Source organism: Callorhinus ursinus, unplaced genomic scaffold (assembly GCF_003265705.2).
Source record: "Callorhinus ursinus isolate GAN/ISIS: 27379988/994484 unplaced genomic scaffold, GSC_fseal_2.0 scaffold10, whole genome shotgun sequence".
Lineage (NCBI taxonomy): Eukaryota > Metazoa > Chordata > Mammalia > Carnivora > Otariidae > Callorhinus > Callorhinus ursinus.
Window position 1 is genome coordinate 21,755,646 of NW_027397072.1, and position 16,492 is coordinate 21,772,137.

General features: G+C 48.6%; 1 protein-coding gene across 3 annotated transcripts in view; it reads right to left on the reverse strand.

Annotated features, from left to right (window-relative positions):
- OTOF (otoferlin) overlaps positions 1 to 16,492 on the reverse strand; it is a 93,686-nt gene that overhangs the window by 76,324 nt on the left and 870 nt on the right. For all 3 annotated transcript variants that reach the window (XM_025867882.2, XM_025867880.2, XM_073897116.1), the window contains exon 2: positions 2,260 to 2,318. In XM_025867882.2, coding sequence (XP_025723667.1) covers positions 2,260 to 2,318 — 59 coding nt within the window. The remainder of the gene's footprint in view (positions 1 to 2,259; positions 2,319 to 16,492) is intronic.

Below are 16,492 nucleotides of genomic sequence, written 5' to 3' on the forward strand. Positions count from 1 at the left end.
TCTGCTTGGATATTCTCTCTCTTTGCCCCTCCTCCACCCCCCTAAAATAAATAAATAAATCTTGTTTAAAAAAGAGAAGCAAATAATCAAGATCATATAACTTCCCTGCAGTAAACTTAAAAATGCTAGTAAAGGATGGTGGATAATTTGAGTAGATGATTTAATCTTATAGAAAATTGACATCCCAGTCAATTTTTAAATCCAATGGAACTTAATCAAATTCCAGTTGATTTTTGGAAGGACTTGATAAGCTTAATTAAAAATTATCTGGGGGCGCCTGGGTGGCTCAGTTGGTTAAGCGACTGCCTTCGGCTCAGGTCATGATCCTGGAGTCCCGGGATCGAGTCCCGCATCGGGCTTCCTGCTCAGCAGGGAGACTGCTTCTCCCTCAGACCCTCTTCCCTCTCGTGCTTTCTATCTCTCATTCTCTCTCTCTCTCAAATAAATAAATAAAATCTTTAAAAAAAATAAAAAAAATAAAAATTATCTGGAACAATAGAGGTCCATAAATAGTTCACCCTTTAAAAGGAAGAGTAAACAGGGAATTTGCCTCATCAGATACTGACATACAAAAACACCATATTAATGAGTACAGTGTGATAAAGTTCAAGAACAGACAAACAGATTAAAGGGATAGAATAGAAGGCTAAGACATAGACCCTAAATGGAGACAAGATGATTGATTGCTTAGCAAATTGATGCTAAAAAAAGTGGTTTCTTATATGGAGAAAAATAAGATTGTACCCCTCTCTAAAACCACGTACAAGGTAAAAAAAATTACAATTATAAATCAGAAAATGTAGGGAAATATACCTGTAACGTAGAAGAGTATAAAGACGTCTTCAGCAAAATTTGAAAACACACCAAGATTAAGGACTTCTAGTCAGCGAGGGGACAAAGGTAACTGATGGCAGACTGACAGAAATTTCAATCTCTAAATCCAACAAGGGGTTGATATCTCAGACATATAAAAAGCTACTGCAAATCAATAAGAAAAAGCTACACCCATAGGGGAAAAGGGCAAAGAATATGAACAGGCAATTTACAAAAGAGGAAACTTTAAATGTATTATTAAAAGGACAATGAGGCACCACTGTTAGACTTGAGAAAGCTGAATACTAGTAGGAGTAGATAAGGAGTGGGAATCAGGGATCCTCATGCATTGCTGGTAGAAGTGTAGACCACCGCAGTGCTGAGTAAGCTTAAGCGTATGCATATCTTGTGAGCCAGCAATTTCAGGTCCTGGGGTATATTCCAGAGAAATGTTCGCAGAAGTCCAAAGGGGACATGCATAAGAATATTCGTTGCCTTTCTGGTGGTTGGAGGTGGTTAGAGGCACGCTGGAGTTTCCTCTCTGGAGGAGTAAGTAGGTAAAGATGTGCAGGATGACCAACTCATCCCAGTTAAACCAGGATTTTTCCCATTTCATCACTTTCGGTCTGTGTCCCAGGAACCCCCTCGGTCCCAGACAAACCAGGATGGCTGAACACCCTCATATGTTTTGGACGTACCATAGAGTACGGTGCAGCAGGGAAAAGCAACAGGTTCACGTAGCAACATGGATGGAACTTAAACATCTTGCTCAGTGAAGTAAAGTAAAATATGTAACACAACACCATTTAAGGAAACACAAGTTACATACTCACAAGAGAGCCGCACAAATTTTGTAAGAACACGCAGGAAACCAAAAGATGCACATTAAACACATCGGAATGGTTGTAGAGTGAGAAGGAATATGGGGGTAAAGGAGAATGACACATATACTACACACGCAAACACACATCCGAATAAGGGCAGGGTTGTGGGAACGCTGAGATAATGTGCCATTAACAGGGGCAAATGACTTACTCAACCCTCTGAGCCCAAGGTTCAAAAGGAAAATAGCTTTTTGGGGAGACACAGTGGGAGAGGTACCCCGATCGCTCTTAGAGAGACAAGCGTGACATCTCAATGAGACTGGCTTTGTTGGAAGCCCAGGTGGGCTTAGCCTGAGCCCTCCGCGTGCTCAGGGAACTGCGGAGGGAAGCCCCTCTTGCAGTGCAGCTGGGCCCTCAGCCGGGGGCTCCCTTTTAGGTCTCTGACAACTGTGGGCCCTTTCTCTGGAGAATAAAAGTCCCCCAGAGGGCAGAAAGCCATGGGCTGCGCCCACATTGCCCTTCTGTGGGTCAGTCACTCTGCACCGGACTCTCCTGTGCAGAGGCCCCCGAGAGGGGTCCAGGTGGAGGGGCCGGGGCTTGAGAGGCCCCCAGGGTGTCCTACCTCGTCGAAGTCAGCCACATCTTCGCAGTTCTCCAGCACCCGGGAGTAGAAGGCGTGCCCTGGGTGGGGAAAGAGGACAAGAAGCTGGGGTCAGACCTTTCCGCCTGGCAGTCGCCACGACAGCATTTGGATTCACATAGCACTTGTTATCAGCCAGGGGCCCGAGGTTGTGTGCTGAGCTCTCCGGGCTGAGGCAAGTGCCTGCACTGTCATATCTGCCCCCCTCGGGAGCCCTTTGATGCAGGCAGTTCAAAGGCCACCAGCTCCACCTTACAAATGGGGACACTAAAGTAAGAAGGGACAGGCTGGTCAGAGGTAGACAGGAGAGGGAAACCCCGGGCTCTTTTCTTCACCTTGTTGCTCTCCCGGTGGCTTTCTTGGCCTCCCTTTGCCATCTTCTCAGCTCTGCTGGCTTCCCCTGGCCTGCGGCTGCCCTGAGCAGAAGCCTTGTCCCCCAGGGTGGCAGGTCCCCTGCCAGCTGGCAGCCCCCCTTCTGTGACTGTGTCTGCAGCCAGGTCCAGGAGCTCCTGCCCAAGCCAGGCCCACCCCAGACCCTTTTCCCCCCAAAAGCCAAGGGCGTCCCCACCGTTCATTTTTCTGCCAGCCTTGGAGAGGAAAGCCTCGGGGGCTTTCTTCCACACGTCATCCCCTCCTCCCCCCACTATCGAGTGTGATATGGACACACATTTTCCCAGACCCCACCACCCCACATCTATACACCACCTGCCCGGGCAGAAGCCAAGCTGCTGGTTCTTTGAGCCCATCCAGTGAGGACCGGCCCTGTTCCTGGAAGAACCATAACCAGGAGGGATGGAGGGCAGGGTTGGGGGGCATGGGGTAGGCAGTGCGTGGGATGCATGGGCCAGCTCAGTTTACTTTGAGAAACATTCACTGGAGTCTACAATGTGCCAGGTTACCTTCTGGAGCCTCAGAATAAAGGAATGGTTACAATGCACAGGATCCCTGCCCGCAGGGAGCTGATGGTCTAGTAGGAGCTGGAACAAGTTGCCCATTCAATACCATATAATCCATACCCCAAAATATGATTTTGTGTGAGATAGAGATGTGGTACAGAGAAGGAAGGATAAATATTGGTTTTGAGGGGATTTTTTTGTTTTTTAGTGTGTGTGGGGAGGGTGCATGTGGGAAGGACTCACAATTTCTATGAGGAAAAAACTCAGAGATAGGGTGCATTAAAAAGAAATTATTATTTAGGATCAATTTATTTTTATCTCTCAATTGTACGCCAAAGGGAAAAAAAAGTTAGCATGTTTAAAAGGATCCTGTACATGACTCCCCCACCCCCAACACCAAACCGAACTCTTCTCTCTGTGAATAGACGAAGATCTCAAACCATTAGAAATGGTTGCCTCTGGTTAGGGGGAATATGAAGAGGTTGAAAGCAGCATACTTTGGCCTTTGACGATATACACTTAAGTTTGACATTTTTTCCATGCCCATGCTTTACTTTTGTCACTGAAAGAAAAATGCTTTGAAATCCCCACCAACCTCAACCAGTGGTCCATGTCATTGGAGGACTATCTCAAGGATGAATTCAGCCCCATTCTGGGACTGAGTTGGGGTTGACACTGCTGGGCAATTTGGGCCCATCCAGTGAGTGCAGCGGAGAGGGCCTGGGAGGGGCGCCAGGCAGGGGTTGGAGGGAGCCCCCTCTGATCCCGCACTGTGATAGGGCTCAATTCCCTGGGAGGCACTTCTGTCCCCTGGCCTTGGTTCCCTCACTCGCATAATCAGAGGGGTTGGTACAGAGATCTCCAGGGCCTGCCTGGTCTTTAGAACTTGGGAGCAAGTATGTAGCTAATCCCTGACAAGAAGGAGGCCAGGGATTTGCTGTCAGAGGCAGGTGGAGGTCTGTGGAAGTGTGTGTGTGTGTGTGTTTGGAGGTTGGGCATGTTGGAAGAGGGGCTGCATCTCAGATAATGAGGAAGAAGCTATAAAACAGAAGCTATATACATGGAAAATAGGTGTGAAGGAGACAGATGGGAAGCAAAGACTCTTTAGCATTAGCCAGGGACGAAACAAAACAGAAAAACCAGAAAGAAAAATCTCATCCACAAACCCCAGGGCAGCCAGGGGAGGACAGGGAAGCACGAGAGATGGTGCCTGAGCTGCTTGTAATTTTCCCCACAGGTAACACACAATAAAAATTGGGAATCAGGTGAGCATATGTGTGCACTGGGACTTCCCCAAGGACCTGCCGCTCTGAATCATCAAAGGCCTCTTCATCCTCGAAGATGGTAATGAGCCTGGATATGGCTGTGTTCAAGGGTTTCCCAGAGTGAAAACCAAGCAGCCCAGCCAGGGTGGAGGCAGGGAGGGACCATCCAACATGGTGCAGGAAGCCACAGAGGCTTTCGGATTTCCTACAGCCTTGTTAGAGAGGATATAAAATGCAGTGAAATTAGCCACTGCAGAATTTGTATATCGGGGCTCTGTTCTGAAGTGCAGTAAAACCTCATTGCCTCAGCTCTGGGGATTTAAATGTGGTGAATATTGTCAAAAGGATGAGCTAAATTTTACCTTTAGATATTAAAAAAAATTTTGCTAAACCAAATCAAATCAATTGTACAGAAGCAGAATGTCCCTAAGCATTTTTGAAAAGCCGAATTTTAGGTGGATTTTACAAACAGTGGCGGGGATCATTCTGGTGGTGCTTTGTATTCCTTAGGACAGAGCCAGGGGACCTCTGTCATCCCTTCCAAGTTATCACTGAGGATTCCTAACCCCATCTCTCCTTTCAAGTTCATTTCCACTTCCAACACCGGTCATGTTGACATTTCAACTCCATTTTCAATGGCTTTCAGACAAAACCATTTAAAATCCCAATAGCCAATCACCTTTCTTGCCATGGAGAAGCTTGAGAATGAGACTCAAGAGGAGGAAAATATCCTGTTCCTTGCAGCGGGGAGGCTTTGTGGATAGGGTGAGCAGGAGATCAGATGGGGAAAACTGAACAGCACCCCCTTCCTTCGGAGGCAGCTGCTTGTAGGAGAGCCGAGCTGTTGGGTTTGGAATAAACTCCTCCTTGAGTCAGTAAATGAAGTTTGGATAGCAGACTCTAAGCTCACAACTCTAAGAAGTGCCATGACATTTGATACACCCAGATCGAGGGACTCAAGAGTCCAAAGTTTCATAGAAGTATCTGGTATGTCATTTGCCATTTAAAATATCCCTCCTGCAGCTACCCTCCTAGATGAAGGTGAGCTCAATTCTTGCCTCATTTGCAGGATGGAGTGCTAGTCTTTCCTGTGATGTGACTCAAGGGTGCAAAGTGCCCCTTCTGCACCAAACAGCTCCCTCTTCCAGACAGTTGACCTTGTTAGAGCCAGACCTTGAGAAAAGGCAGGTATGTAGAGACTGGGTTGTTAGCTGGTGTGCATTCCTTCACTCCCACATGCAAGGGGGTCTTCTGCTCCTGCTGTGTCAGCATGGCCATTCGGCCCTGGAGGAGGGGAAGGGGGTTAGACAAAGACATTTTGTCATGGGATGCTGACCGAAGACGCTTATTACAATCCAGAAGGGGGATAGGTCAGACAGGTAAAAGGCTACTATACAAGGCAAAATTTAATCATTGGCATGAAACAGAGTGTGAATAAAATGAGCACACAGGACAAGGAGAAATGACCTCAGCTTAGCAGATCAAGGAAGACGCGGTAGAGGCATGGGCATTGACTCTGGGGAGATGGAGAGAGGGACATCCAGGTGAGCAAGTGTTTGTGAGTGTGAGCAGAAAATGGAGCCTTGAAGGAGCAGGGCGCAGGACAGGCGAGTTCTGATGACCAAGGGGGAAATGAAAAAGGTCTCCCCTCAGGGAGCAGCCTACTGAAGGAAGACCCGAGAGGGGGGTCCTGGGTCCTAGGCTCCTGAGAGGACACAGGGTGGGGCCTGGGCCATCTAAAGGAGAAGGGGAATGTCCTGAGGACGTTCAGGGAAATCATGCCCTGTACCAGTGTCTGGAGCTGGCTTCCATCCCTCGCAGTCTCAGAGCCATCATCTCTAAACTGGGGGCAATTATCCTGGGCCAGCCTACATCCTGGAACCGGAAACTGTGAAACTGAGTAAAGTGTCAAGTCCCTTATAGGTACAAGGGGCCACAGAAGAGTGTGGTGAGGCTCTTGGACCAGACTGCCTGAGTTCAAACCCCAGCTCTGCCACTTGCTAAGCATGTGCCCTTGAAGAAGTTAACCTCTCTTTGTTAGTGTCCTCATCCATAAAAAGGGGCAAAGGGTAGTGCTTGTATACCTGGGACATAGTTCATCATCCAATTTAAAAATGGCTATTATTCCATTAAAGGGTCCTGTTCTTGCTTTTGACATTTAAGTTATGTCTCAAATATAAAAATGGTCTTCTCTACTGAGAATCACATTGCGTTAGCTTATTTTTAGTAGTATATAATCAGAAACAATTTTCTTCCTCATCTACATATTTCTCAAGTTTTAGGTATTTTAGGTGTGATTAGCTCTTTTTTTAATGAGGTAAAATTTACATTCACAGATGTAATAACTGAGTATACCTGTGTAATCATCATATAATCGGGATTTAGGACATCTCCATTTTCTTAAGATGGTCTCTCACCGCTCACTTTCTAATCAGTCTCTACCTCTTATAAGTAACCACTGCTCTGATTTCTATCACCAAATGTTAGTTTTGTCTGTTTTATACTTTATATAAATGGTGTTATACAGAATGTACTTCTTTGTGTCTGGCTTCTTTTGGTCAATGTAATATTTAGGTAATTCATCCATGTTATTACATATATCAATAATTCATTTTTTTATTGTTGAGTAATAGTCTGTGTATAAATATTCTTTGTTTCAGGATTAAGTATGATGTTAGTCAGATGTTTTTTGTAGTTGTCCTTTATCAAATCTCCCCTCATCCTGGTTTGCTGAGTGTTTTTATCATGAATAGGTGTTGGATTTTGTCAAAAGCTTTTCTGTATCTGTTGGTGGTTTTTCTCTTGTATTGTGTTAATATGGTGAAACACTTTGATTAATTTTCTAATTTTAAACTAACCTTGCATTCCTGGGATAAAATTTACTTCTCGTGATGTGTTATCCCTTTCATGGATTGTAACTCAATTGACTAATATTTTGTTAAGGATTTTTACATCTTTGTTCATGAGGGATATTGGGCTCTAATATTCTTTTTGTATAAGGTCTTTATCAGGGTTTGGTATCGTAAAATGAGTTACAAAATGTTCTTTCCTTTCTATTTCTAAAAGTTTGTGTGAGATTAATATTATTTCTTCCTTAAATATATTCTAGGATTCACCAGTGAAGCTATGAAGACCTAAAGTTTTCTTGATGGGAAAGCAGTTTACCATCATTATCATCATCATTTTTATTTTGAATTTCATTTCTTTAATAGATCCTGGACTCTTTAGATTTTCCATTTCTTTTTGTATCAGTTTGGTAAAGTGTTTTTCAAGGGATTTGGCCATTTCATCTGATTTGTAGAAACTTATCGAGATACAGTTATTCATGATATTTTCTTATTTTCTTTTTAATGAAATGATATCCCTTTTTTCATTCCTGATATTGGTAATTTGTATTTTCTTGGTTTTTTTTTTTCCCTTGGTCATTCTTGCTACAGTTTACCTATTTTATTAATTTTTTTGAAAGAGTCAACTTTCAGCTTTGTTGGCTTTCTCATTTCCTTTTTTATTCTCTTGGTTTTAATATTTTTTGGTTGTATTTATTTCTATTTATTGAAATATAATTCGCAAACCATATAATTTACCCACTTAAAGTGTACAATTCAGTGATTTCGGTACATTTACAAGGTTGTGCAACCTTTGCCACTATCTAATTCCAGAATATGGTGTCACCCCAAAATAAAGCCCACACTCATTAGCAGTTATTCCCCATTGCCCCAGTCCCTGGCAACAACTTATCTACTTTCTATCTCTATGGGTTTGTCTTTTCGGGGCATTTCATATAAATGGATTCATATGATACGTGGTCTTTTGTGTCTGGCTTACTTCAATTAGCATGACGTTTTTAAGACTTAGGTTTAATTTGATCTTCTTTTAGTAGCTTCTTAAGGCAGAAACCTAGATCACTGATTTTAGACTTTTCTTTCCTGCCATAGGTATTTAAAACTATAAATGTTGTCATGTTGTATTTTCATTATCATTCCGCTAGACATGTTTTATAATATCTCTTTTGTTTAATTCTCTGATCATAGGTTATTCAGAAGGGTATTGTTTAATTTCCAAATATTTGGAGCTTTTTAAGACCTCTTACTGTTACTAATTTCTAAGTGAATTCCAGTGGGGTCAGAGAACATACTTTGCAGGATGTCAGTCATTTGAAATATATTGCGACTTGTTTAATTACCGAGCATATGGTCTATCTTGATGAATAGTCCATGTGCATTTGAGAAGAATGTGTATCTTTCAGTTTGGGGTGAAATGTCCTAGGAATGCCAATTCAGTCAAGGCGGTTGATGGTGTTGTCAAATGTTCTATATCCCTAATGATTTTCATGTCTAGTTGTTTGTAATTATCTCCTGTAATAACACTTTCCCCTCACGGATATTCCTTAAATAATATGTTCTCTGAAAATCACCAGTGACTCAGAAAGCCAGACTTGGGTTATGTAGAGTCCCTGGGCCCCCCCATAAGGGAAGGTTGCCCCTTCTCTTTCCCCCATTTCTCAACTAGATGGAGGCTCCATCTACTTCAAACCCTTTATTTTCCACAAATCTCATTCAAATATAATTTCCACCTTCACTCATTTATCTCTCCTTTCCTCATCCTGTTAATACCCAGGTACACATAGTAGAAACTCAGGCTTATGTCAGAGATTCATCAGCAAGGCAGGCGACAGGGCAGGGATTATAAACCCCATCTCTCAGGCTCAGCTTAAGCCTATATTTCCTTCTAAGTGCTCACTCAAACTCTGACTTTGCTATGTAACTAACTGATGGTCTCCATTCCTATTTTTCAGACCCAGGCACTGAGCTAGAGAGAGCATGGTATTTCCCCTCGAGCCAAGACAGCGCCAGCCACATACTCAGCAACTGCCAGGTGTTAGGTTCCCTCATTACTGTGACTGATTAGAGGAAACTGTGGTCCTAGTGATCCACAAGCTGTACAGAGTCCCTGCTCTATGCCAGGCACTGGGCATATAATAAGGCCTGGTGGGAAGGTGACCTTTTTACATTCTTAAATGGGGTAAAAATATTGTTAAAATATTTATAATATAGCCCTGATTTTATCTTAAACCTTGGCTTGGAGGAAAAAAAAAAAAAAAGCCAGTGAGTGGAAACTGACTTTCAACTAAGCTACTGAGCCCTTCTGCTTTGAAAAAAAAAATAAATAAAGTCAAAACACTGTTGAGCCACTGTCTTGAGGGTGGATCAGTCTAGGCAGGAAGTAGACAAGGGCTGCAGGTAAAAATGATCACATGATATTCTCTGTCTCGGGAGACCCTTCTGGAACTGTCGGCGTGAGGAGCTGTGGCTGCCTGGTGCTGCCAGGGTGGGGCCTCCAGAGTGGCCCCTCCACTAACTGCAACTGTTCCTGCTGCACCTGCAGGCCCTGCTCCTTCAGGCGTCACCCCTACCCAAGGGCTGCTCTGTGCCAGGCACTGTGGGGGCCCTGCTGCCCTCCCCGGGGGAGCCTGCTTTTTGTGGCTCCAGGTGTTTTCACCCATCATCTCATGGCTGGCAGAATTCGGCGTCTCAGCAGGAATCCCAAGGAGGATTAAGTAAGGCTCAGCCCCCCCCCCCCAACCCCTGAGTCCACGGAGTCCCTGAGAGTCACAATCTGCTCTGTTCTTATCTCTCTAGAAGTCTGCTGCAGGTGCCTGGGATGCAGAGCATAATTCTTATATTTACATAGCACTTCACAGTGTGTAGAGCTGTTAACATATATCACCTTTTTCACTTGACCCCAAAGCAGCCCTGTAAGGACTCAGGCATATCTTCACATTCTCCTAGACCTTCACGTAGCCCCTGGACTCCCAAACCACTGGGCTCCAACCACCCTTCTAGACGCTCACTGTACCAAGCCAGAGCTTTGGCATCCTGGAGGGCATTTTCACTAGAATGACTGACAGGCAAGTCTGTCCTTTCTGTGCCCCCACCCCCAAACCTGCTCTTGCTTGCATGCTCCCCTCCTCCACCAGTGGCCTCACCACCCATCCAGAAACCCAAGTATGAAATCCAGAGGCACCCTTGTCCTGACCTCTTGCTCACTACCAACTCCAGAACTCACTACCCCATCTCTGAACCGATGTCATCCCTTTTCTCCAAACCCATAGCCTCCCCATTAAGACACAGCTTCCTCTCTGGGCTCCTGGTCTGGAGTCTTGACATCCCGAGAGTCCTTTCCAAAACCAGATGTCCCTTTCCCATTCTCCTGCTAAAAGCATCAACTCCTATTCACTTACAAAGCGGAAGTTCCAAACCCTCGGTGTTTGGGCCCTGCCTCCCCTCCAGGCCACTCCCACCGCATCCTCAGCGAGCACCCCCAGCTCCCTAAACCCTCGATGCGGCTCCACACCATCACATCTGTACTGATATTAGCCCTTCTGCCTGGAATGGGGCCTTTTGTAGGTTTTGTCCCAGCTAAGAAGAGCCAGCTTAAATATCAGCCCATCGCCCGTGCCCCCGCAGTAAAATCTCGTCCCTGCCCGCGCGCAGCCCAGCTTCAGGCCACACCAGCACAGCTGTCGTTCCCACCTCCCACCGCATGGGCTCTTCTGCCATCTTGTCCTAACGAACCCCCAGGCGGCCTCTCAGGGCGGCTTCCGGAACTCCTAGTCTGTGTGGGCTTCCCTTTTGCCTCATGCTGCCCTGCCCTGTACCTCCCTTTCCAGAATATTCATCATGCTGCTCATGGTGACTGGTGCAATGTCTGGCTTCCCCTTAAGACCGTGTCTTTTTAGCTTATTCATGTCACACCCATGCCTAAAATGACACTTGGCACTGAACTGGCGCTCACCGAATATTATTATCCGGATGAACGAAAAAAGGAGTGAATGAATGATAAAATACTGGATTTACAAAGCTCATGAAAATGTAGCTTTTAATGACCTGGAAAAAAATTATGGCATCAATGAGACAATTAGAAATTTGATCACTGACTGAATATTTGATAGTAAGAAGGAGTTATTTTTTACGAGGGATGTAATATGGGGTTTTAAAAAGATGGAGTCTTTGTCTTTCATAGCTCTGTACTGAATATATTCAGATGAAATGGTGTGGCATTCGGGCTTTGCTTCCAAATAATTTGGGGTCTGGGGGTAGGAGGGGAACAAATGGCCAGAATTGGCCAGGAGTTGACAGGTGTGAAGACTGCCCTGGCAGAGCTTGGGGGCCAAGGCACTACTTTCCCAACTCTTGTATGAACTTGAGACTTTCCATCATAAAAAGCTGATAATAAAAAAGGGATCAGGCCCAGCCATGGGTGTAGGTGGGAGAGCTATAGCTTTTATGTTATGAATAAAGGTGGGTAAGATAACCAGGGAAGGCATCGCAATTCAGGGGAATTATTTGCAAGTCTATTCTTGAGCACATTTCCGGCAACATTTTTGCTGAGGGCCTTTGTAGCAGAAGACAATTTTATGGTCATTTCCATATCATGAAAACACACTCATCAAAGCAGGGGAAGCCCGGGGCATTTTCAGCGCATCCTGCCTGCTCTCCGAGGTCTGCATTGGCTTGCTCTGGGTGGGAGGGGGGACATTTACCGCCTGGGACTTTGGACAGAGAAGGTCTGTCCCCACCCTCACCCCCCAGTGGTGAGGGGCCTGTGTGTGCTGGGTACAGTGGGGGATGTGGGAGGCACAGCACAAGCACAGAGCTGGGTCCACAGCCAGTGTGGGTTGCAGAGGCTGTCTTAAGGGTCCCCTCCATTTGTCCCCTTCCCCCCCCCTTGTGGGGGGACGACACCTAGCCCACAAGCCCTCAGAGAGGAGGTGTGGTGCAGGGCCAGAGTGCACATACGGGCCCAGCATCCTGGCAGGACCCCAGGACTGAGAGGACCGAGATACTCTGCCTCCTTCACCGGGGATGGCAGAGAAGTCTCCAGATAGTTCTATTTCTCATCAAGAGGGAGAGCTCCTCCATTTTAATGGGGAAAAGAATCTAATTTGGAATCCGGGTGGTCTCCATAGCCATGAGTGGGGGCATCTTGTCCCCCATGCCCAGGCCGGGGCCCCGCTGCCTCCCAGCATGCCGTCACTCATCTGGCCCCATGGATCCTGGCTCCTCTTCCCTGCAGCCTCCGCTCCAGCCAAACCGGGGGCCTCCCAGTCAGTGCACTTAACTGGGATTTCCCTCCTCTGGCCTCTGGCCCCGTCAGTCCCTCACACAGAATCGTCTCCCCTCCCGAAACAACCCTCCCTCTCCCCTCCTACCGCATCTCCACATGCGTAAGAAGGAAGCTGCCATCCTGGGAACAGGCTGCAGTTTACGGCCCACCCCAGGGCACACCTTGGCCCTCCTGAGTCGGACAACATTTCCCCATTGTGTCTGCACACATCTCTGCTGCCCTCTCCGATTATGAGACCCTGGTTTGCCTCGGAAGCCCCACCCACGCAGTTGTGCTCAGAAAGAGCGTGTTCTATGTAGGGCTTGGGTCACACAAGGCCCCTCTTGCTTCTGACCTGTGGGCCAGAGCTGGACTCCCGGTTGTTTGCTAGAGGATGAGGTCAGCCTTCCCCTGGGGCCCCAGAAGACCCTCTGGGCTGGGAGGTCAATGGAGGGTTCTTGTCGTGGCTTCTGAGGCCTCTTCCAGCCCTGGATCCCCCTTGGATAGAAAGCTGGGGTGGGGGTGAGGGGCTCACATTTGGGGACACGGAGCCAAAGAATGGCAGTGCCACAGTGGAGGATTTAAAACCCACTGATGAGTGAATACCTCCAAGACAGGAGCTGTGTCGTGTTCATTTTGATGAACTCAGGGCTCAGCACGGGGCTCCGTTAGGATAGCTAAGGTCAGAGCCCTGTCTTGAAGGTGCTGGGACATAAGGGCAGCATACAGAACTGGGGCAGTTTCTAAAATACCAGCGCCCTAGCTGAGCTGTGACAGGAGTATGCACATGGTACAGCTAGGGAGGGGAAGGCTTCACAGAGGAGGTAACATATCAGCTGGGCCTTGAAGGATGGACAGAATCAATGGGTGTTCTCAAGATGGAGTGTGGGGGTTGTTCCAGGCAAAAGAAATAAATGTCTCAAGGTCTGGAGATATACAGGGCTTGCATCTTTAGGGAATGGCAGGAAATTCAGGATTATGGGAATGCAGTGGGGTGGGCTCGGGAGAGGAGGAGGGAGAAGTCTTTGATAAAGCAGACCTTTATCACCAGTTCAATCACCAGTTTAAGGGAATTACTTGGAGATCAGACCCAGCCCCCAGACTTCGCCCAACTCACATCCAATCCCCAAACCTGGCATCTTGGCAAGAAATCTCGGGGATGGGGAGTACAGGGAGATCACGGGACCAGCCCCAGAGAATCTGTTGCTACTTCACTGGTTCTCCCCAGGTTTGGGTGGGCTGAGCACTGGACAGAGCTTGGCCTAGAGGAACTTACAGGCCCACCCACCCTGTGTTCCCTGGTTCTGATTGATGCTGAGAACTATGTTAGCAATTGAAAAAGGACAAACACTAGGAGAATACCGCTTCTCTTTGAGTAGTGACCTGCCATCAAGAGGCAGCCCACTCCTGATTCTGGCTGCAGGCCTCTGAGTTAAATGGGGACCACGGTCTCATCTTGTTCGTGCGAAGCCGAGCCTCTGGGGCTCTGCGCGACTCGGACTGGGGGCCAGGCCTTCTGGTGTCTCCTGTGTGACCCAACGGACTGTAACTCCTGCAGGCAGGGGCTGCGTCTTCACCCCCAGGGTCCTAGGCCCGTCCACAAATATCAGTACATTCAGTGAGTGGATGAATGACAGGATTAGGTTAAGAGTGACCTTTGATTAAGACCTAAGAGCGGGAAGTGGAGCTGGGCGGTGAGTACGGTGTGAGCCTGAGGGTGGGGCGGCCGGCCGACCCCGCGGCAGGAAGAGAGGGGTGGCCAGGGACACAGCTGGTGAGTGCCCAGGCCACATGGGATCAGGGGGTCTCAGGGGTCTCAAGGCCTAGGTTCCTGAGGAACATCTTAGCTGGGGGGGTCCCTACAGAGCAGAGGACAGGCCCGAGTTGCTTGCTCCTGGCACAGGTCAGGAAGCCCTCAGAGGCGCTTCTCTTCTCCCCTGAGGAAGTTGGGCCGGAGAGAAGATGGCTCGGGAGCCAGCAGCTGCCCCCAAGGAGCACTGGAATGGGTGCCTCACAGACATAGCAGTCATCTGAATGCCCTTCCCTCAAACTCCTCCAACATCTATTGTTTCACTGAAGCAAGCCGGTGAGCCAGATGTTATCCACATGCCCATTTTAAAGATGAGGACTAGAGAGGCAAAGTGAGAGGCAGAACCCAGAGGACCCAGGGCTTCTGACTCCTTATCTAGAACTTTTCCTGCCACAGCCCCTAAGTGTCCTGGGTGGCACCGCACAGAAGGTCAAGCTATGTTTCAGCCAGCTCATCCTGTCTGCCTGGGCCGCGGCCAACGGACCCAACCCACTAGGGCTCCCTCACCCAATCTGTCACTGAGCTTCACTCAGGGGATTCAGGGAACTCGGGGCCATCCTCTCCCTCTGACTATTCACCAGTTTCTCATTTCCCCCGGCAGCTGTTTGCTTGGACACCAGTGGTGTATGCCGGGAGGTGCTGTGGCACATTCAGAGGGTCGGTTCCTTTGAACTGTTGTTAATGTTGGTCTTTTGGGGGTGTCTCTGGTTGTCAGCTGCTGGCTGCAGCAGATGAATGGGTGAGGCATCTCTGCTCTGGTTGTTATAAAGGATGCTTTCTGGAAATCTGCTTGCCACCAGCCTATTCCTGCTGCCCAACGCCTTCCCCAAAGCTCTGTCTGCGGCCACCTGCTGCAGGTACACAGCTTGGAAGTGGATCTCTCCCCTCGGTCCAGAGGGCCCAGTGTGCAAAGAGGCAAATTCCTGTGTGTTCCGTTGAGGCTGGAGGGCCGGCCCCAGGGCTCAAAGAGAAAGGGGGGCATCAGATAGACAGCGTGCTCACCCCCGGTTGACCAGGAAGAGATAAAGGGGCTTGCAGGATTGAGCACCAGGGCTGGGGGTGAGGTTCTGTGCCTCAGCCCCTCCACCAATGCACACGGATCTCTTTACAACAGGGCCTTGGTGTCCCTGCCTGCAAATGCGCCTGGTTTCTGCAGCGGGGGCTGTCCTGTCGTGGCGGCAACAGCATAGCACCCTGTAGCTTAACAGCCGAGTGCGGTGCTGTCCGTGGAACACAGGGACCCGTTTCACAGATGAAAGCACACACTTGCTTTTTCTAAAGCCAGCAGGTGGCCCACAGAGATCCAGGGTGCTGCAGACAAAGCCGTCCTCGGGCTGGTGTGGGAAGCAACAGGCAATAGTCTGCCCACCCTTTCCTCCCCCACCTGCCAGCAGGAGCACTGTGATCCCCCGCACCCCTGCCGATTCTGTGCACAACCTGGGCCTCTGTCCAAATGCGGGGCGTCCAACTGCGGGGCGATGTGGGCACCAGGGCTGTGGCCCCTGCTCTCACCTCTCCCTCCTAACCCGGGCCTGGGCCTGATGCTCACTTTGCTCTCTAATCTGGTGGGCTTCTCTCAGCTCCTCCCCCGCCCCCCCCCCCTTCCTCAACCCTTCTCTGGGAAGAAGGGCCATGTCTACTGAGGCGTGCCCTGGCCTTTGGTGAAAGGCCACCAGAGATGCCCCTGGCCCAGAGGGCTGGGCTGTGGCCGGGCAGAGGCAGAGGTGGGTGGGCAGTAAGCACAGGAAAGCCTGGCCTCATTTTTTTCTACTTAGAACCCTCAGGGGCTGCCCCCTGTCCTCAGGGTAAGGACAGCCTTGCCTCCTTGGTTCTGCCTGTCTCTCCCACCTCAGCTTCTGTTCTCACTCTGCGCTCCAGCCTCATGGATCCTCTCTCTATTCCCTGTTCCACATTCCAGTTCCGCTCCCAGCCTTGAGCATCCTGTCCCCTGCACCAGCTCTGCCCTCACCTCCTCACCTTGCTCCCTCCTGCTAACCCCTTGGGTTTCAGCTGAGGCGCTACCTCGCCCAGGAAGCCTTCCTTGACCATCCCGCCCCAGCCCAAGTTGGGTGCTGCTTCTGTGGCTTGCACACGGCCCTCGTCCCCATCCTCAGCATCTCGCGCACCTGTCCTGCCTG